This window comes from Pelobates fuscus, chromosome 7, assembly GCF_036172605.1.
Source record: "Pelobates fuscus isolate aPelFus1 chromosome 7, aPelFus1.pri, whole genome shotgun sequence".
Lineage (NCBI taxonomy): Eukaryota > Metazoa > Chordata > Amphibia > Anura > Pelobatidae > Pelobates > Pelobates fuscus.
The window spans coordinates 207,596,366-207,620,307 of record NC_086323.1 but is presented as its reverse complement, the minus strand read 5'-3'; the positions used below and the strand labels follow the sequence as shown (position 1 = coordinate 207,620,307).

Here is a 23,942-nt window from a genome sequence, read left to right as displayed (position 1 = left end):
AATAAATGATGTATGTGTCATACTTTATAATAAATGTCGTGGCCTGTTTCATCCAAATTATGTTGTCTGTCATTATTGGGGGAAAGTGGAATAAGTTTCTGTTTTTCTCATTCGGCATCACGATTCCCCACTTCGTACATACATGTGATTTGGCCACATATTCTGGAGTTTGGGACATTGGAATCGCTGATCACTTCAAATTCAGACAAATCACAATTTGAAAAACTCCAATATGCACCAAATGATCTCGGATTTCTCTCTATGGGAAGCTTTGTAATCTCATTTTGCTCTAACCACCATCTTATTGTAGGGGCTGACTTTAATGCCATCTCTGGTACTCTGGTTGGACACTCTAAATTAACATGTCTCTTCCAAATTGCAAGAACGCGGCCACAGGTCGTTAACTTCTCCATAACGTCTGACCCATTTATCAAATAATATCTTATATTGGATTTTTCTAAATCTCCACCTTTTACCTATCCCTTCCTTGGTCCGAACCCTTACCTTAGCCAGTTATTTCCACATTGTTACATCACTAGGAGTTAATGCAAACATGTTTCAAAGGAACAATACAATGACCATAACCACTGCAGTGTACTGCCGTGGTTATGGTGTCAGGATTACCCTTGCAGGCCATAGTTGTGAGTATTACTGTTTTAAAATGGTTTGACTCCTTACCTGGGATGTTGGAGAGTGGAAGCTCTTCGTCTGAGCTAAGTCCTGCTACGCTATGCTGATTGGTTGTAAGTTATTAGCTGATTCTCTCACCCAATGGGCTAGCTCCTACACTGCAGGGCTCAGCTCAGGAGAATTAGCAGAACTTCCAGCTCTCCATTGTCAGTAGTGGAGGTGGGAAGTGGCAACAAATGCCAACTAAAAAGTCAGACCATTCTAAGTAGTTATGGTTCTTGAAGTCCTCCTCGAAGTTTAACTAACGTTCTAGATCCCCGATGCAGTTGGCCAGCTCACTGCATCGTCTATTTTCCTTACATGTTTTCTGCAACTTGTTTATATTTAATTTTTACCTATTTTCTTTTTAGTGTGTATTGAACTGGGTAATATACACACGGTAAATACTACCGCTGTTTGTAGTGTTTTTTTTATTCTGTATTTTATTGTGCAAATAATGAACATAACAGGCTTGTCACGGCACAACAGCGGACCAAACACATTCAGTATACATATATTGACATCGTCATGGCATTTAGATTTCTTGCACATTTTTTAATGATTGTAGTGGTTTTTGTACACAGTGTTTCCCATTTCGGAACGGTTTGACACTATCAGGGTTCTCCTGCGCACCATGTCCGTTCCCTCTGCAGCGGCTCAGCTAACGTAGAAATGAATGACTGCATTAACATGGTTTCCTGCTTGGAGCGCCCCTTTAAGGAATGATGAGTAATGTTACAACTGATTAACTTAATCCTCCGCAAAGAAGACACCGTGTTTGTAACTCCATCTGCGAGATATCAAGCCAAACCAAATACTCTGTAACTGCGTCTTGCCAAAACGGTGTTCATTTCTACACTTCATATCACAAGTCAGTAGAGAAGAAACGTAACTATAATTACATGTAGATAGAGCTCACACTCTATACTGTATGTACTAAAAGGTGTAGAAAGGTTTTCTTAAAGTGACATATTTTTCCCAGGACTTTAGTATTACGCTAATTTCCTTTGTTTTACCTTATATTTGAAAGGGCTAATTACCTTTTTGTATTTACTATACTCACGCGGCACCTGGGGCGGGCTATACGCTCATTCTTTCCAATCCGGTTACACTCTGGATAGAGCGCGGTGCTTACCAATAAGTAAGGGGTACTTGCCAGTGACTGCACACGCTGGTATAATAGATGTTTTAGAATTACCATTAGTAATAAATGCACAATATCCCAGGAATCTCCATTCTAAAAACCTTGTAGCCTGACCGACACACTGTTCACCACAGAGACGTGATAACAAATACACCACGACAGAAGTGGTACAAATAAATCTGTGGACCACAGCATGTCTGCAAGAAGTACCATGGGACACACTAAACTTAGTAATGCTACCAATATGCTTACAAGGAAACTACAGCTAAGAGTACCTGGAGTGCAATGTGATACGTGACATGTTACTACGTCCCGAGGTTCCCTCAGCTTTGTTGGCGCTAGTATATTTTTTAGGTTAGAGCAGTGGTTCCCAGACTTTTTAGGTTCAATGCCCCCTTAATATTTCAATATTTTTCCAAGGCGCCCCAAGTCAAAATGTCTAGGTTGTATATCTGCACAGCCAGGGGTCAAGTCCTGGGGAAAAAAGTGTGGGAACTCTCCCCCACCAAAAAAACCCCCACTCGTATGCATATATAAACGCGTGCACACACATACACTCACAGACACACACATGCAATCAGACACTCACAGACACACATACTCAGACACTCACACAGTGGTGTATTTTAATTTTGTGCTGCCCTAGGCATGACTATACCTGAGCACCCCCTAATCTAAATTTACCACCCCTTCCTGTCAAGGGCGCACCGCTTCCTGATTAAGAACCCACCCCTTCCTCTTTAGACTCCACCTTTTCCTGCTCCTTTTAAAGAAATACTATAGTGCCAGGAAAACAAAGCTGTTTTCCTGGCACTATAATTCCCTGTAGTGCCCCCCCTCCCTCATTCGACACTGATGGGGTTAAAATCCTATGGGTATTTAGCAGATGCTGGATGTCCTCATGCACAGGGTGAGGACGTCCAGCATCAGTTAGGCGACTTTTGGTCACCTAACCACCTGAAAGTCCCTCTAGTGGCTGTCTGGTAGACAGCCACTAGAGGTGGAGTTACCCCTCAAGGTAATTATTGCAGTTTCTGAGAAACCGCAATAATTACACTTGCTGGTCTAAGGGGACTGGGACACTGCACCCAGACCACTTCAATGAGCTGAAATTTTCTGGGTGCCTATAGTGTCCCTCTAAGCACACTCTCTGACAGACACCCACACTGGCAGATACACACTGACAGTAACACACACACTACGTGACAAACACACAGACGTCACTGATTTGACACACACACACATTCACTGACACACACTCATTCATTGACAGAGAGACACACACAAACACACTGACAGACACACACTAATAGTCACACACACACTAAATGACAAACAGACTCTCACTGATTTGACAGACACTTACAAACATACACTAACAGAAGCACATACACGCAAACATGTGCATACACTAACAGAAGCACATACACTCATACGCACACACACATGCATACACTAACAGAAGCACATACACGCAAACATGCATACACTAACAGAAGCACATACACTCATACGCACACACACATGCATACACTAACAGAAGCACATACACGCAAACATGCATACACTAACAGAAGCACATACACTCACACACACGTACATATGATAACAGACGTAAATACACTCATACACACACACACACACTGACACAAACACACACATACATACACCAACAGACATGAACTAACATACACACACATAGACTAACAGACATACACACACACAAACAGACATACACACACACACGCACACACTAACAGACATACACACACACACTAACAGACATACACACACACATACACATACACTAACAGACATACACACACACACACACACACATACACTAACAGACATACACACACACATACATACACATACACTAACAGAAATACACTAACAGACATACACACATACATAGACTAACAGACATACACATACACTAACAGACATACACATACACTAACAGACATACACACACATACATAGACTAACACACATACACATACACTAACAGACATACACATACACTAACAGACATACACACACACATACATACACATACACTAACAGACATACATACACATACACTAACAGACATACACACAGACATACATACACACACATACACTAACAAACATACACACAGACATACATACACATACATACATACACACACAGACATACACTAACAGACATACATACAGACATACATACACATATGTAGCGGATTGGTACCGGGCTGTCCCACGACATGTATGAGAATAAGTGTATTTGGTCATATGGCTGGTTTAATGTGTATGTACATGTATAGAAAGCATGGTATCCGGGTATAATGACAGTTAAATGTATGTAAAGAATTGTATTCCTCTAGTTGTTCGGTAGAATCATTCAAATAAAACAAGGGAATGAAACTACCGAACAACCAGACCACCCAGGAATGAGTGTGCCTCCAATTACCGTTTGCAACAATGTTGCAAACAGGTAATTGGCAATCAGTGCAGTGTGGTCTTTGTCCTCTGGGTGGCCGCCATTCGGGAAACAAACACGTGGCGGCGGCCATCTTAAACTACCGAACAGCGGTGTTTTGCCGTCGAGTGTCTGGAACTAAAATCGGACACTTGACTAGGCAAACACCGCTGAGACCTCCATACTTCCAGAAATTCGTATGGAAACTACCGAATGACCCGCCGTTCGGTAGAAAGAGCCCCATAAACAAGGGAATTCATTCAAACCCTCTCCAGGCTCTATAACACAGGCAATTCGCCTGTTTTCATTCCCTTGTTTGTGACCGACCGCAGGGCCAAAATGCATGGAACTGTTTTCGGATACTTTACCCATGCGGTCGGTCAAATCTTTGGAACCCCATATCTCACGAACCATTCATCCGAATGGGCTAATTTTTAAGTATGTTGGTCCCCCAGAATAGAGCTATCTGGGGATGTTGGATTTGTGGATGTACCCCAAGTATTTAGGGTACATCCAAAACTCGGGGAAAACTGTGTACACAATAAGGGGATTATGATGCTAGAGGAGGGGAGGAGATCTGTGGGAGGTTACTACTTAGAGATTGGATAATGTCTTAAGTGTTAGAACCTCCTCCCTTGCATGGGAGAGGGCTTTATAAGGAACTGTGGAATAAAGCTTGTCAGTCTACTCCTGAAACTGTGTGTCGTCCAGTTATTGGGATTGCGATGGGGATACTGCTGTATTACTTTACCTGCTGGAAACCTTGCCTATGGACTTAACATCACCTTGTTCCTGAGCCTCACTGGAATCTCTAGTGGAGAATAGCTGTGCAAGATCGGCTCTCCGCTACATTGGTTGGCAGCGCTGGGATCCAAACTCACAGAGGAACAAGCGTAAATGGAGTACGGATGGAGATTGATTTTTCTGCGCAAAAACGCTCCACGCTAAAGGACCTCCTAGAGGCAAGGGGTATACAAGCCAGCAATAAGAAGAAAGCAGTACTTGTTACAGAACTCATGGCAGAGTACAGAATGGAGGGCGATTCAGTTCCGGCACAGAGGGAGCCGGGAGGAACACCACAAGGATCGGAATTCCAGAGGCAGGTTCAGTTCAGGCTATCCTTTTATGGGGAAAACCCCCCAACAGAAATTGTTACCAGGACAATGGCCGAGGTACAAGAATTCATCCTAAGGACACAGGCACCAGAACAAAGCTCTGCAATTAATGTGCCACAGGAAGGTAAGCCTAAAATACCATACCAGGCTTTTAAAACATATGTGGAGGCAGAGGAAGATATAGACGCTTTCCTGCAAGACTTTGAAAGACTGTGTGCACTGCATAAAATTAACGCAGAGGACTGGGTACCTATTTTGGCCGGAAGGTTAACCGGGAGGGCAGCAGAGGCATATCGGACTGTACCTAATGACGAAATAAGGAATTACAGTAAAGTGAAAGAAATTATACTCGCCAGGTATGCTATAACACCCGAGGCATACCGGCGGAGGTTCCGGGATCTAAAGAAAACAGAGAAGGACTCGCACGCAGAGTGGGCATGCCGATTACAGGGGGCAGCGCTCGGGTGGGTGCAAGCTAGCAAGGCACGTTCTATGGAGGATGTAATACAAATGTTGCTGATGGAGCAGTTCTATGAGGGAGTAACCAATGAGGTCCAGGAATGGGTAAGGGACAGAAACCCTACTTCCCTTACCGAGGCGGCTAGGAAAGCGGATGACTACCTGGATGCACGCAGGTCACAAAAACCTGCAGCTCCAAAAGCAACTTTTAAAACATTCGGGGGAAACAACTACACCCCAGCTCCACCGAGACCGCTACCACCACCTCCACCACCCGCTGCACAGCCCCGGTTCCGACAACCCACCGCTGGCCCCTGTCATCACTGCCAGAAGTGGGGACATTATAAAAGGGAATGCCCACAGCTACGGGACCGTTCCACCTGGATTCGTCCAGGCCCACCTCCACCCAGGGCGGCCGCAGCCCACCACTACCAGGACCTAGTCACCACCCCATATGGTTCCGCAGTCCCCATTACTACTGTGGAACAATGGGAGGTACTGCACGAGGCAGATCCGGTCCAGGCCAATGTGGATAATCTACGGCACCATCGACAGATGGTATATCTGAATGGTACAGCAGTCCGGGGATTACGAGATTCGGGAGCCACCATCACTTTGGTACAGAGCCACCTGATTTCAGATCAGGCAAAACTGAACAAAACTGTTGCCGTCCGGGTAGCTGGGGGAGCAGTGTACCGGCTACCTACAGCAAGGGTACATTTACATTGGGGAGCGGGGGCAGGGGAAGTGGAGGTGGGGTTGATGCCACATTTACCGGCGGAGGTTTTATTGGGGAACGATCTGGGGAGGCTCACTTTTGCTTTTGAGCCCCAGTCACCCACCACAGGAGAGGTCAACCCTGTAGTCACCCGACAACAGGCCCGCACCCAGGACCACAACACACTGCCGGAGGTCCAGGTAAGCAACCCTACCCCCCCTCTAGAATGTGTCCCCTGGGCTCCACCTAATGAATTTGTAGCTGAAGTCGCAACAGACCCCACGCTTCAGGTGTATAGGGACAAGGTTGGCACGGGTTCCCCCGGGGCGGAGGGAGAGAAGTTTATCTGGGATAAACAACTTTTATACAGGGAAACAACCAAACAGATTACGGGGTTAGACCCGATAGCGAGGAGACAATTAGTGGTACCACAGCGGTACCGGGCTGAATTACTCCGGATAGCGCATGATATTCCGCTATCCGGACATCTAGGGGTTAGTCGCACCAGGTACAGACTAACCCAGAGTTTCTTCTGGCCAGGGATTAGCCAGGAAGTACGCAGATATTGCACGACTTGCGATACCTGCCAGAGAGTGGGAAAAAGGGGGGATCGCAGGAAGGCTAAACTTCACCCCTTACCCATAATAGAGGAACCTTTTAGCCGAATAGCGGTGGATCTGATAGGCCCCCTCAATAAAGTAAGCCCGTCAGGAAAACGGTATATTTTAACGGTCGTAGATTATGCCACCAGGTATCCAGAAGCAGTGGCTCTGACCAACATCCACGCTGAGACGGTCGCGGATGCCCTCATGCGGATATTCTCCCGGATGGGATTACCCAGGGAGATTATCTCGGATCAGGGTACCCAGTTTACCGCAGAATTCACCCAACACCTCTGGAGGATCTGTGGCATTAAGCCTATTATCAGCGCCCCTTACCACCCCCAGACGAACGGGCTCTGCGAACGATTCAATGGTACCTTGAAGCAGATGCTCCGAACCTATGCAGAGACCCACAAGGACTGGGAACGATTCCTGCCGCACCTCCTATTTGCATACCGGGAGGTGCCGCAGGAATCCACAGGGTTCTCCCCGTTTGAATTATTGTTTGGAAGGAGGGTCCGAGGCCCATTGGATCTTATTAGAGAGCATTGGGAGGGAGACCGGAGCACAGATGGCACTCCCATCCTACCATATGTGTTGGCCTTTCGGGACCGCCTAGAAGCGTTGACCAAGACGGTACGGGAAAACCTTCAGGAGGCCCAGACCCGCCAGCGTACATGGTATGATCGGGGAGCCAGGGACCGTAGCTTTCAGGTCGGGCAGAAGGTACTAATTTTAAAACCTGTCCGACATGATAAGTTACAGGCCGCCTGGCAGGGCCCATATAAGGTGGTGGAGCAAAGATGCGATACCACCTATATTATCGGCCCCTGCACAGGGACTGGGGGGCGACGCATGCTCCATGTGAACATGCTGAAGCCCTACCACGAGCGTACTGAGGAGGTAACCGCCATCTGTGCCCCTAACACGGAAGAGTTTGACAGCTTACCCCTCCCCGATTTGCTGGGGGATGGGCAGCTGTCCGGAGATTTAGGGGAGGTTACGCTGGGAGATCGGCTGAGCCCACAGGAGCGGATCGAGGTACAGCAACTATTGGAAGAGAAACGCGACACGTTCTCTAATGTACCTGGATACACGCCTCTGGCAACTCACCGGGTCGAGACCCCAGGGCAACTACCCATGCGCCAGACGCCATACCGCATTCCAGAAGCGGTACGGGCAAACATGCGTAAGGAGATCGACGAAATGCTCCAACTGGGGGTGATTGAACCCTCAGACAGTCCTTGGGCATCTCCTGTAGTCCTCGTACCAAAGCGAGACGGTACGACCCGCTTCTGCGTGGACTATAGGAGATTGAACGAGAAGACTGTATCTGACGCCTATCCGATGCCCCGGATAGACGAGTTACTGGACAGAATGGCCAGGGGCCAATACCTCACCACTATTGACTTGTGTAAAGGGTATTGGCAAATCCCCCTGGCCCCAGACGCCATCCCGAAGTCGGCCTTTGTCACCCCATTTGGCTTGTACCAGTTTAAGGTCATGCCATTTGGGATGAAAAACGCCCCAGCCACCTTCCAAAGGATGGTGGATCGACTCCTAGATGGATTCCAGGACTATACATGTGCCTACCTGGACGATATTGCTATTTTTAGCAATACGTGGCAGGAACACTTAGCTCACATCGGAGCTGTACTAGATAGGATAAGGGAAGCAGGTCTGACCTTGAAGCCGGCCAAGTGTAGTATCGGCATGGCTGAGGTACAATACCTGGGACATAGAGTAGGGTGCGGTAAACAAAAACCCGAACCCGCCAAAGTAGAGGCTGTAGCCCAGTGGCCCACCCCTAGGACTAAGACCCAGGTTTTAGCGTTTCTAGGGACAGCAGGGTATTACCGGAAGTTTGTTCCCAATTATAGCGCCCTGGCCAAACCCCTCACTGACCTGACCCGTAAGAACCTTCCCCGCCAAGTAAACTGGACCCCGGAGTGTGAGCAGGCATTCCAACAATTGAAAAATGCACTGATAAATGCCCCTGTCTTGGCAGCTCCCAATCCAACTAAACGTTTTCTTGTTCACACAGACGCTTCTATGTTTGAATTGGGGGCAGTACTGAGTCAAGTCGGGGCCGATGGCGGGGAACATCCAGTGGCTTACATCAGTCGCAAACTGTTACCTCGAGAAGTAAGCTACGCCGCCATCGAAAAGGAATGCCTGGCTGTGGTGTGGGCCCTAAAGAAGCTACAACCCTATTTATATGGACAGCCCTTTTCCTTGCTCACGGATCACAACCCGTTAGTCTGGCTGAACCGGGTGGCTGGAGACAACGCCAGGCTGCTGCGCTGGAGTTTGGCGCTACAGCCTTTTGACTTTAATATCCAGTACCGGCCGGGTAAGCAGAATGGAAATGCTGACGGGTTGTCAAGACAAACTGACTTAGAGAAATGATCCGTGAGCCCCCGGACATCCCCAAGCCGATCCGTGTTGGATCAGACTGTGTATGCCGGCTTGTGGGCAAGGGGGAGCAGTGTAGCGGATTGGTACCGGGCTGTCCCACGACATGTATGAGAATAAGTGTATTTGGTCATATGGCTGGTTTAATGTGTATGTACATGTATAGAAAGCATGGTATCCGGGTATAATGACAGTTAAATGTATGTAAAGAATTGTATTCCTCTAGTTGTTCGGTAGAATCATTCAAATAAAACAAGGGAATGAAACTACCGAACAACCAGACCACCCAGGAATGAGTGTGCCTCCAATTACCGTTTGCAACAATGTTGCAAACAGGTAATTGGCAATCAGTGCAGTGTGGTCTTTGTCCTCTGGGTGGCCGCCATTCGGGAAACAAACACGTGGCGGCGGCCATCTTAAACTACCGAACAGCGGTGTTTTGCCGTCGAGTGTCTGGAACTAAAATCGGACACTTGACTAGGCAAACACCGCTGAGACCTCCATACTTCCAGAAATTCGTATGGAAACTACCGAATGACCCGCCGTTCGGTAGAAAGAGCCCCATAAACAAGGGAATTCATTCAAACCCTCTCCAGGCTCTATAACACAGGCAATTCGCCTGTTTTCATTCCCTTGTTTGTGACCGACCGCAGGGCCAAAATGCATGGAACTGTTTTCGGATACTTTACCCATGCGGTCGGTCAAATCTTTGGAACCCCATATCTCACGAACCATTCATCCGAATGGGCTAATTTTTAAGTATGTTGGTCCCCCAGAATAGAGCTATCTGGGGATGTTGGATTTGTGGATGTACCCCAAGTATTTAGGGTACATCCAAAACTCGGGGAAAACTGTGTACACAATAAGGGGATTATGATGCTAGAGGAGGGGAGGAGATCTGTGGGAGGTTACTACTTAGAGATTGGATAATGTCTTAAGTGATAGAACCTCCTCCCTTGCATGGGAGAGGGCTTTATAAGGAACTGTGGAATAAAGCTTGTCAGTCTACTCCTGAAACTGTGTGTCGTCCAGTTATTGGGATTGCGATGGGGATACTGCTGTATTACTTTACCTGCTGGAAACCTTGCCTATGGACTTAACATCACCTTGTTCCTGAGCCTCACTGGAATCTCTAGTGGAGAATAGCTGTGCAAGATCGGCTCTCCGCTACAACATACACTAACAGACATGCACACAGATACATACACATACACTAACAGACATACACACAGACATACATACACATACACTAACAGACATACACACAGACATACATACACATACACTAACAGACATACACACAGACATACATACACATACACTAACAGACATACACACAGACATACATACACATATACTAACAGACATACACACAGACATACATACACATACACTAACAGACATACACACAGACATACATACACATACACAGACATACATACACATACACTAACAGACATACACACAGACATACATACACATACACTAACAGACATACACACAGACATACATACACATACACTAACAGACATACATACACATACACTAACAGACATACACACAGACATACATACACATACACTAACAGACATACATATATACAAATTATTCAAATAAACATTGCCCACCCACCCAGCCTCCCTACCTTTCAGGAAAGCTGGCATGGATGGGTCCCTGGGGTCCAGTGGGGCTGCAGTGAGGCTGGCATGGGGGGGTCACCTGATTGCCCCCCTCCTCCCCCCCGGCGGGCGGCTCTCTCCCTGTCACACGCGGCGAGGAAGCTGTGTCCTCTCTGCTCCCTCTCGCCGCGCGCCGTTTTCTGATGCAGGGAGCCGGAATATGATGTCATATTCCGGCTCCCGGCATCAGCAGACAACCCACGCGGCGAGAGGGAGCAGAGAGGACACAGCTCCCTCGCCGCGTGTGACAGGGAGAGAGCCGCCCGCCGGGGGTGAGGAGGGGGGGCAATCAGGTGGCCCCCCCATGACAGGGGGAACAGAGGGCATTTGGGGGCGGCATTTTTTGCCGCCCCCTGAGTGCCTGCAGGGGGAACGGCGTTCCTGCTGTGAAAAAAGTGCAGGAACGCCGTTCCCACGCTTTCCTGCAGGACTCGAGCCCTGTGCACAGCCCTGCGGCATTTACTGGCGCTATAGTGTAATGTACAGTGTTGGTGTTTGAAGGGGAGCTTGTATATAGTTATTGTGTTTTAATACAGGGGTCTGTTTGTATGTAATGTTTGCGTTTGATTGCAGGGTTGTGTCTGAATGTAATGTTCACTTTTAAATGTGGATGTACATTTGTGTGAAGTATTTGTGTTTGAGTGGAGGGGTGTGTTTGTATGTTTTATTTTTAGTTTGAGTGCAGGGGTGTGTTTGTATGTAATATTTGTGTTAGATTTCAGGAGTGTGCTTGTATGTTGTGCTGGTGTTTGACTGCTTGGATGTATGCACATACATACATACATACTTACACAGATCACACATAATCATGCACATTAACACACAGATACATATAAATACACCGACACATACACACAAATTCATATAGACACTGACACATACAGACATATAGATACACACCGACACATACAAACACATAGATACATACATACACTCACACTCAAACTCATACACACACCTATACACATACACACATACTCACACTAATACTCATACACGCACACACACACACACACTCACACACATACACACACACACACACTCGATTTTTTTATATTTCCAGCCACCCTCCTGTTAGCTTACCTTATGTGCCAGGATGGTGGCTTGGAGTCCTGCTGCTCTGGGAGTGAGGGGTCTGGAGCTCTTCATGCTCCTCTCCCCTCCCGCTGTGGCTGCCTCCTCTCCCTCCTGATGCTGGGAGGAAGTGACAGGCTGTCACTTCCTCCCAGCCAGCCAACATTACAGGGGCCCAGTCGCGGTCTTACAGGAGCACGGCACTCGACTGAGTTCCTGTTGAGCAGTAATGTTTCCCCAGTGCTATAATCATAGCACCGGGGAAACATTCTGTGGCACCCCTGTGTGCGAAACATCCCGCGGCACCCCTGTGTGCATGTCTGGGGCACCACGGCACACAGTTTGGGAACCGCTGGCTTAGAACCTTTCCTGAAAATGATCTTTTAGAGATAGACTTAACCAAGGGTCTCTTTTCAACATTGGCCAATACTTGTCTAAAATAATGTTAATCTCCTATTGTGCTAAGTGATATTTGTTGACAAATTAGGTCCCAATTTACTGTAATTAACATCTGCTCCCACTATACGGCTATAAGAGTGTAAAGACTTCTCGTTGAGCTACATTGGGAAGTCTGTGATTGGACAGACACAGAAAGTCTGGGCGGGGTTAGAAGATTCATACACACAGACTCATACACAGACACTAACAGACAGATACACACACAGCAACATACTGACTCATACACACACATACACATTGACACATACACATACAGATATAGATACACACTGACTCATACACAGACACTAACACACAGGTACTAAATTCCACAGAATTTGCAATATAGGAAGTGTAAACATTAGATGACTTTTTACAGGAAGTGTTTATGGAAGGCTGTGCAAGTCACATGCAGGGAGGTGTGACTAGGGTTCATAAACAAAGGGATTTAACTCCTAAATGGCAGAGGATTGAGCAGTGAGACTGCAGGGGCATGTTCTATACAACAAAACTGATTAATTAAGCTAAAGTTGTTTTGGTGACTATAGTGTCCCTTTAACCCCTTAAGGACCAAACTTCTGGAATAAAAGGGAATCATGACATGTCACACATGTCATGTGTCCTTAAGGGGTTAATGGAACTGTAATTATGCTGAGATCAGTCTAAATCAGAATATGGTTATTCAATCACAGCTAGTCAGGTTATGGTTAATTAAATCACAGCTAGTCAGGTTATGGCTATTCAATCACAGCTAGTCAGGTTATGGTTAATCAAATCACAGATAGTCAGGTTATGGTAATTACATCACAGCTAGTCAGGTTATGGTCAATCAAATCACAGATAGTCAGGTTATGGTTATTCAATCACAGCTAGTCAGGTTATGGTTAATTAAATCACAGCTAGTCAGGTTATGGCTATTCAATCACAGCTAGTCAGGTTATGGTTAATCAAATCACAGATAGTCAGGTTATGGTAATTACATCACAGCTAGTCAGGTTATGGTTAATCAAATCACAGATAGTCAGGTTATGGTTATTCAATCACAGCTAGTCAGGTTATGGTTAATCAAATCACAGCTAGTCAGGTTATGGTAATTACATCACAGCTAGTCAGGTTATGGTTAATTAAATCACAGCTAGTCAGGTTATGGTAATTACATCACAGCTAGTCAGGTTATGGTAATTACATCACAGCTAGTCAGGTTATGGTGAATCAAATCACAGCTAGTCAGGTTATGGTAATTACATCACAGCTAGTCAGGTTATGGTTAATTAAATCACAGCTAGTCAGGTTATGGCTATTCAATCACAGCTAGTCAGGTTATGGTTAATCAAATCACAGCTAGTCAGGTTATGGTTAATTAAATCACAGCTAGTCAGGTTATGGTTATGAAATCACAGCTAGTCAGGTTATGGCAATTAAATCACAGCTAGTCAGGTTATGGCAATTAAATGACAGCTAGTTGGGTTATGGCTATTCAATCACAGCTAGTCAGGTTATGGTTAATCAAATCACAGCTAGTCAGGTTATGGTTATTCAATCACAGCTAGTCAGGTTATGTAATTAAATCACAGCTGGTCAGGTTATGGTTATTCAATCACAGCTAGTCAGGTTATGGTCAATCAAATCACAGATAGTCAGGTTATGGTTATTCAATCACAGCTAGTCAGGTTATGGTTAATCAAATCACAGCTAGTCAGGTTATGGTAATTACATCACAGCTAGTCAGGTTATGGTTAATTAAATCACAGCTAGTCAGGTTATGGTAATTACATCACAGCTAGTCAGGTTATGGTGAATCAAATCACAGCTAGTCAGGTTATGGTAATTACATCACAGCTAGTCAGGTTATGGTTAATTAAATTACAGCTAGTCAGGTTATGGCTATTCAATCACAGCTAGTCAGGTTATGGTTAATCAAATCACAGCTAGTCAGGTTATGGTTAATTAAATCACAGCTAGTCATGTTATGGTTATGAAATCACAGCTAGTCAGGTTATGGCAATTAAATCACAGCTAGTCAGGTTATGGCAATTAAATGACAGCTAGTTGGGTTATGGCTATTCAATCACAGCTAGTCAGGTTATGGTTAATCAAATCACAGCTAGTCAGGTTATGGTTATTCAATCACAGCTAGTCAGGTTATGGTAATTAAATCACAGCTGGTCAGGTTATGGTTATTCAATCACAGCTAGTCAGGTTATAATTAGATGTATCACAGCTAGTCGGGTTATGGCTATTCAATCACAACTAGTCAGGTTATGGTTAATCAAATCACATATAGTCAGGTTATGGTTAATCAAATCACAGCTAGTCAGGTTATGGTAATTACATCACAGCTAGTCAGGTTATGGTTATTAAATCACAGATAGTCAGGTTATGGTTATTCAATCACAGCTAGTCATGTTATGGTTAATTAAATCACAGCTAGTCAGGTTATGGTAATTAAATCACAGCTGGTCAGGTTATGGTTATTCAATCACAGCTAGTCAGGTTATAATTAGATGTATCACAGCTAGTCGGGTTATGGCTATTCAATCACAACTAGTCAGGTTATGGTTACTCAAATCACATATAGTCAGGTTATGGTTAATTAAACCACAGCTAGTCAGGTTATGGTAATTACATCACAGCTAGTCAGGTTATGGTAATTATATCACAGCTAGTCAGGTTATGGTTAATCAAATCACAGCTAGTCAGGTTATGGTAATTACATCACAGCTAGTCAGGTTATGGTTATTCAATCACAGATAGTCAGGTTATGGTTATTCAATCACAGCTAGTCAGGTTATGGTTAATTAAATCACAGCTAGTCAGGTTATGGCTATTCAATCACAGCTAGTCAGGTTATGGTTAATCAAATCACAGCTAGTCACTTTATGGTAATTACATCACAGCTAGTCAGGTTATGGTTAATTAAATCACAGCTAGTCAGGTTATGGTAATTACATCACAGCTAGTCAGGTTATGGTTATTAAATCACAGATAGTCAGGTTATGGTTATTCAATCACAGCTAGTCATGTTATGGTTAATTAAATCACAGCTAGTCAGGTTATGGTAATTAAATCACAGCTGGTCAGGTTATGGTTATTCAATCACAGCTAGTCAGGTTATAATTAGATGTATCACAGCTAGTCGGGTTATGGCTATTCAATCACAACTAGTCAGGTTATGGTTACTCAAATCACATATAGTCAGGTTATGGTTAATTAAACCACAGCTAGTCAGGTTATGGTAATTACATCACAGCTAGTCAGGTTATGGTAATTATATCACAGCTAGTCAGGTTATGGTTAATCAAATCACAGCTAGTCAGGTTATGGTAATTACATCACAGCTAGTCAGGTTATGGTTATTCAATCACAGATAGTCAGGTTATGGTTATTCAATCACAGCTAGTCAGGTTATGGTTAATTAAATCACAGCTAGTCAGGTTATGGCTATTCAATCACAGCTAGTCAGGTTATGGTTAATCAAATCACAGCTAGTCAGGTTATGGTAATTACATCACAGCTAGTCAGGTTATGGTTAATTAAATCACAGCTAGTCAGGTTATGGTAATTACATCACAGCTAGTCAGGTTATGGTGAATCAAATCACAGCTAGTCAGGTTATGGTAATTACATCACAGCTAGTCAGGTTATGGTTATTCAATCACAGATAGTCAGGTTATGGTTATTCAATCACAGCTAGTCAGGTTATGGTTCATTAAATCACAGCTAGTCAGGTTATGGTTATTCAATCACAGCTAGTCAGGTTATGGTTAATCAAATCACAGATAGTCAGGTTATGGTAATTACATAACAGCTAGTCAGGTTATGGTTAATCAAATCACAGATAGTCAGGTTATGGTTATTCAATCACAGCTAGTCAGGTTATGGTTAATCAAATCACAGCTAGTCAGGTTATGGTAATTACATCACAGCTAGTCAGGTTATGGTTAATTAAATCACAGCTAGTCAGGTTATGGTAATTACATCACAGCTAGTCAGGTTATGGTTAATCAAATCACAGATAGTCAGGTTATGGTTATTCAATCACAGTTAGTCAGGTTATGGTTAATCAAATCACAGCTAGTCAGGTTATGGTAATTACATCACAGCTAGTCAGGTTATGGTTAATTAAATCACAGCTAGTCAGGTTATGGTAATTACATCACAGCTAGTCAGGTTATGGTTAATCAAATCACAGATAGTCAGGTTATGGTTATTCAATCACAGCTAGTCAGGTTATGGTTAATCAAATCACAGCTAGTCAGGTTATGGTAATTACATCACAGCTAGTCAGGTTATGGTTAATTAAATCACAGCTAGTCAGGTTATGGTAATTACATCACAGCTAGTCAGGTTATGGTTAATCAAATCACAGATAGTCAGGTTATGGTTATTCAATCATAGTTAGTCAGGTTATGGTTAATCAAATCACAGCTAGTCAGGTTATGGTAATTACATCACAGCTAGTCAGGTTATGGTAATTACATCACAGCTAGTCAGGTTATGGTGAATCAAATCACAGCTAGTCAGGTTATGGTAATTACATCACAGCTAGTCAGGTTATGGTTAATTAAATCACAGCTAGTCAGGTTATGGTAATTACATCACAGCTAGTCAGGTTATGGTAATTACATCACAGCTAGTCAGGTTATGGTGAATCAAATCACAGCTAGTCAGGTTATGGTAATTACATCACAGCTAGTCAGGTTATGGTTAATTAAATCACAGCTAGTCAGGTTATGGCTATTCAATCACAGCTAGTCAGGTTATGGTTAATAAAATCACAGCTAGTCAGGTTATGGTTAATTAAATCACAGCTAGTCGGGTTATGGTTATGAAATCACAGCTAGTCAGGTTATGGCAATTAAATGACAGCTAGTCAGGTTATGGCAATTAAATGACAGCTAGTTGGGTTATGGCTATTCAATCACAGCTAGTCAGGTTATGGTTAATCAAATCACAGCTAGTCAGGTTATGGTTATTCAATCACAGCTAGTCAGGTTATGGTAATTAAATCACAGCTGGTCAGGTTATGGTTATTCAATCACAGCTAGTCAGGTTATAATTAGATGTATCACAGCTAGTCGGGTTATGGCTATTCAATCACAACTAGTCAGGTTATGGTTAATCAAATCACATATAGTCAGGTTATGGTTAATCAAATCACAGCTAGTCAGGTTATGGTAATTACATCACAGCTAGTCAGGTTATGGTTATTCAATCACAGATAGTCAGGTTATGGTTATTCAATCACAGCTAGTCAGGTTATGGTTCATTAAATCACAGCTAGTCAGGTTATGGTAATTAAATCACAGCTGGTCAGGTTATGGTTATTCAATCACAGCTAGTCATGTTATAATTAGATGTATCACAGCTAGTCGGGTTATGGCTATTCAATCACAACTAGTCAGGTTATGGTTACTCAAATCACATATAGTCAGGTTATGGTTAATTAAATCACAGCTAGTCAGGTTATGGTAATTACATCACAGCTAGTCAGGTTATGGTTAATCAAATCACAGCTAGTCAGGTTATGGTAATTACATCACAGCTAGTCAGGTTATGGTTATTCAATCACAGCTAGTCAGGTTATGGTTAATCAAATCACAGCTAGTCAGGTTATGGTAATTACATCACAGCTAGTCAGGTTATGGTTATTCAATCACAGATAGTCAGGTTATGGTTATTCAATCACAGCTAGTCAGGTTATGGTTAATTAAATCACAGCTAGTCAGGTTATGGCTATTCAATCACAGCTAGTCAGGTTATGGTTAATCAAATCACAGCTAGTCAGGTTATGGTAATTACATCACAGCTAGTCAGGTTATGGTTAATTAAATCACAGCTAGTCAGGTTATGGTAATTACATCACAGCTAGTCAGGTTATGGTGAATCAAATCACAGCTAGTCAGGTTATGGTAATTACATCACATCTAGTCAGGTTATGGTTATTCAATCACAGATAGTCAGGTTATGGTTATTCAATCACAGCTAGTCAGGTTATGGTTCATTAAATCACAGCTAGTCAGGTTATGGTTATTCAATCACAGCTAGTCAGGTTATGGTTAATCAAATCACAGCTAGTCAGGTTATGGTAATTACATCACAGCTAGTCAGGTTATGGTTAATCAAATCACAGATAGTCAGGTTATGGTTATTCAATCACAGCTAGTCAGGTTATGGTTAATCAAATCACAGCTAGTCAGGTTATGGTAATTACATCACAGCTAGTCAGGTTATGGTTAATTAAATCACAGCTAGTCAGGTTATGGTAATTACATCACAGCTAGTCAGATTATGGTTAATCAAATCACAGATAGTCAGGTTATGGTTATTCAATCACAGTTAGTCAGGTTATGGTTATGAAATCACAGCTAGTTATGGTTATTCAATCACAGCTAGTCAGGTTATGGTAATTAAATCACAGCTGGTCAGGTTATGGTTATTCAATCACAGCTAGTCAGGTTATAATTAGATGTATCACAGATAGTCAGGTTATCACAGCTAGTCAGGTTATGGTTAATTAAATCACAGCTAGTCAGGTTATGGTAATTACATCACAGCTAGTCAGGTTATGGTTAATCAAATCCCAGATAGTCAGGTTATGGTTATTCAATCACAGTTAGTCAGGTTATGGTTATGAAATCCCAGCTAGTCAGGTTATGGTTATGAAATCACAGCTAGTCAGGTTATGGTAATTACATCACAGCTAGTCGGGTTATGGCTATTCAATCACAGCTAGTCAGGTTATGGTTAATCAAATCACAGATAGTCAGGTTATGGTTATTCAATCACAGCTTGTCAGGTTATGGTTATGAAATAACAGCTAGTCAGGTTATGGTAATTAAATCACAGCTGGTCAGGTTATGGTTATTCAATCACAGCTAGTCAGGTTATAATTAGATGTATCACAGCTAGTTGGGTTATGGTTAATCAAATCACAGATAGTCAGGTTATGGTTAATTAAATCACAGCTAGTCAGGTTATGGTAATTACATCACAGCTAGTCATGTTATGGTTATTCAATCACAGATAGTCAGGTTATGGTTATTCAATCACAGCTAGTCAGGTTATTGTTAATTAAATCACAGCTAGTCAGGTTATGGTTATTCAATTACAGCTAGTCAGGTTATGGTTATGTAATCACAGCTAGTCAGGTTATGGTAATTAAATCACAGCTGGTCAGGTTACGGTTATTCAATCACAGCTAGTCAGGATATAATTAGATGTATCACAGCTAGTCGGGTTATGGCTATTCAATCACAACTAGTCAGGTTATGGTAATTAAATCACAGCTAGTGAGGCTATGGTTAATCAAATCACAGATAGTCAGGTTATGGTAACTAAATCAAAGATAGTCAGGTTATGGTTATTCAATCACAGCTAGTCAGGTTATGGTAATTAAATCACAGCGGGTCAGGTTATGGTTATTCATTCACAGCTAGTCAGGTTATAATTAGATGTATCACAGCTAGTCGGGTTATGGTTAATCAAATCACAGATAGTCAGGTTATGGTTAATTAAATCACAGCTAGTCAGGTTATGGTAATTACATCACAGCTAGTCAGGTTATGGTTATTCAATCACAGATAGTCAGGTTATGGTTATTCAATCACAGCTAGTCAGGTTATGGTTAATTAAATTACAGCTAGTCAGGTTATGGTTATTCAATCACAGCTAGTCAGGTTATGGTAATTACATCACAACTAGTCAGGTTATGGTTATTCAATCACAGCTAGTCAGATTATGGTTAATTACATCACAGCTAGTCAGGCTATGGTTATTACATCACAGCTAGTCAGGTTATGATTATGAAATCACAGCTAGTCAGGTTATGGTTATGAAACCACAGCTAGTCAGGTTATAATTAAATGTATCACAGCTAGTCAGGTTATGGTAATTAAATCACAGCTAGTGAGGCTATGGTTAATCAAATCACAGCTAGTCAGGTTATGGTAGTTAAATCACAGCTAGTGAGGCTATGGTTAATCCAATCACAGATAGTCAGGTTATGGTTATTCAATCACAGCTAGTCAGGTTATGGTAATTACATCACAACTAGTTTGGTTATGGTAATTACATCACAGCTAGTCAGGTTATGGTTATTCAATCACAGCTAGTCAGATTATGGTTAATTACACCACAGCTAGTCAGGCTATGTTAATTACATCACAGCTAGTCAGGTTATGGTTATGAAATCACAGCTAGTCAGGTTATGGTTATTTAATCACAGCTAGTCAGGTTATGGCTATTCAATCACAGCTAGTCAGGTTATGGTAATTACATCACAGCTAGTCAGGTTATGTTAATAAATAACAACTAGTCAGGTTATGGTTATTCAATCACAGCTAGTCAGGTTATGGTTAATTACATAACAGCTAGTCAGGTTATGGTAATTACATCACACCTAGTCAGGTTATGGTTAATTAAATCACAGCTAGTCAGGCTATGGTTAATCAAAACACAGCTAGTCAGTTTATGGCTATTCAATCACAGCTAGTCAGGTTATGGTAATTAAATCACAGCTAGTCAGGTTATGGTTATTCAATCACAGCTAGTCAGGTTATGGTAATTACATCACAGCTAGTCAGGTTATGGTATTCAATCACAGCTAGTCAGGTTATGGTAATTAAATCACAGCTAGTCAGCTTATGGCTATTTAATCACAGCTAGTCTGGTTTTAGTAATTAAATCACAGCTCGTCAGGTTATGGTAATTAAGTCCCTCCATTCAGTGTTAAACCATATCATCTAATTCAAGTGGTTATAGTTCCTGGAGTCCCCTGGCGCTGTCCGTCCATTCAGTGTTAAACCATTCCCTCTCATTGAAGTGGTTATAGTGCATGGAGTCCCCTGGCGCTGTCCCTCCACTCAATGTTAAACCATTCCATCTCATTGAAGTGGTTATAGTGCATGGAGTCCCCTGGCACTGTCCTTCCATTCAGTGCTAAACAATTCCATCTCATTGAAGTGGTTATAGTGCTGGAGTCTCCTGACGCTGTCCCTGTATTCAATCTTAAACCATTCCATCTCATTGAAGTGGTTATAGTGCCCAGAGTCCCCTGGCGCTGTCCCTCCATTCAGTGTTAAACCATTCCAACTCCTTGAAGTGGTTATAGTGCCTGGAGTCCCCTGGCGCTGTCCCTCCATTCAGTGTGAAACCACTCCATCTCATTGAAGTGGTTATAGTGCCTGCAGTCCCCTGGCGCAGTTCCTCCATTCAGGGTTAAATCATCAGCTGTTTAACACTCAATGAGGGTCCATGGCTTCCCATATCTCTGCCCCCACTGGAGGTGTGGTTTAAACTGAGATTAACACTTCCTTCCAGCCAAACCAAATCATACCAGCAACAGGTGCTGTAATTGGCTGAATGCGGTCAGTTGACACTCTCAGCCAATCACAGCTGCTCAGGATAATGCTGCTCAGGATAATGCATACTCATTGGGGATGGGCAGATGAGGACTCTCGTTCAGCATTAAATTATTTTAAATGTTTCAATGAGCAATGGAGAAACAGCGCCAAGGGACTCTAGACACCATAACCACTTCAATGAGATGGAATGGTTTAACACTGAATGGAGAAACAGCTCCAGGGGACTCTAGACACCATAACCACTTCAATGAGATGGAATGGTTTAACACTGAATGGAGAAACAGCGCCAAGGGACTCTAGACACCATAACCACTTCAATGAGATGAAGTATTCTCCATTTACCCATATCGGTATTTATTCATTAAACATAAAACGATAGTAAATTTTGTTTTCAAATCCATTACATCAAATGATGAATTTGTCCAACTTAGCTACAGTCATATTTTGGCTATTTCAGCTTAACATTTCTACATTTATTTTCAGCTCAACACAGTTCATCTCCTCCTCCTCCAAAAAAAATAAAAATAATTATCAGTACAAATTGTAAACGAAGATATTTACCTTGCCAACATTTCTCATAACCTATGTTATTTTCACATCCATGTTTATTGGTATAGCTCTGGGTTTCCAAACTAGAAGCAGAGGACTTGGCCAGTGACTTCACATTTAAACAAACAGGACGTGAGAATCGCAGTGACACGAAATGGACATCCTCGGAATAGCACATACGTGTAAACATATGTCATTTTAGGATGTACGAGATGTGAAAACAGATTAAACACTCCCAGTCTGCCATGACGCTTAGTACCTTCCCTTCCCAAAAGACGAGTCGGGTACGTTTAGTGAACGCAGTATATGTTTGCGCACTTACCAAGGGGCAGTCGTTCGAGAAGGTAAAGGTAACTTGCAAAGAAATCTGTGCGTATGGCTTTATGGAGGACAAGAGACATACTGTGTCTGCATAATTCTTCGTCTGTCTTATGCCAACGAGACTTGAAGGCCAGGTGAGCTCCCAGATACTCCATGCTGGTACCTCTGGATCAAACACCGTGTAGACCATGATTTGCAGAGTCCGGGGTTGAGGTTTAAACAGCTAGTGCCCTGTGACACTTTACACCGAAAAGCTCCTGGCATTAGTGGAGAATATTCTGGAAGAACGCCGGGAGCAGGTGGTGTTTAAGGGAACTGATAGTAAAACACAGTCAGACATTTACTGCTTAGTAAGTGTAAAATAATATGTGTGTCAATGGCTTCAATTCGATTCAAAAAAGACCTGGCTATTTCTGGACCTTCCAATCTTCACGTTGTCATAGTAGAGACACCATGTGGGCAGCTATATATAAAACCATATATATGTTGAAAAAATGGGAACTCAGCATGTTTCAACCAAATACTGAGAGAAACAAAATGTAAAAAAAAACATAATACTTCCAAATTACTATCATTTTTATAAATAGATAGACAGATACTGTTTAGATAGTTAGATAGATTCAGTATAGATAGATAGATAGATACTGGATTAGTGATGTACCGAACTGTCCGCCGGCGAACAGTTCCCGGCGAACTTAGCGCGTTCGCGTTCGCCGCGGCGGGCGGACACATGCGCAGTTCGATCCGCCCCCTATTCGTCATCATTGGGCAAACTTTGACCCTGTGCCTCTCGGTCAGCAGACACATTCCAGCCAATCAGCAGCACTCCCTCCCTTCCACACCCTCCAACCTCCCTCCCAGCATCCATTTTCGATTCATTCTGAAGCTGCATGCTTAGTGAGAGGAGGGAAAGTTTAGCTGCTGCTGA

General features: G+C 43.1%; 1 protein-coding gene across 1 annotated transcript in view; it reads right to left on the bottom strand.

The window, feature by feature from the left end:
• The window catches only part of NTMT2 (N-terminal Xaa-Pro-Lys N-methyltransferase 2), a 45,562-nt gene extending 22,201 nt beyond the window's left edge, over window positions 1-23,361 (bottom strand). The window contains exon 1 of the mRNA XM_063427606.1: window positions 23,016-23,361. Within this exon, the coding sequence (XP_063283676.1) occupies window positions 23,016-23,169 (154 nt within the window). The 5' untranslated portion in view covers window positions 23,170-23,361. The remainder of the gene's footprint in view (window positions 1-23,015) is intronic.
• Between the last annotated feature and the right edge of the window lie 581 nt (window positions 23,362-23,942).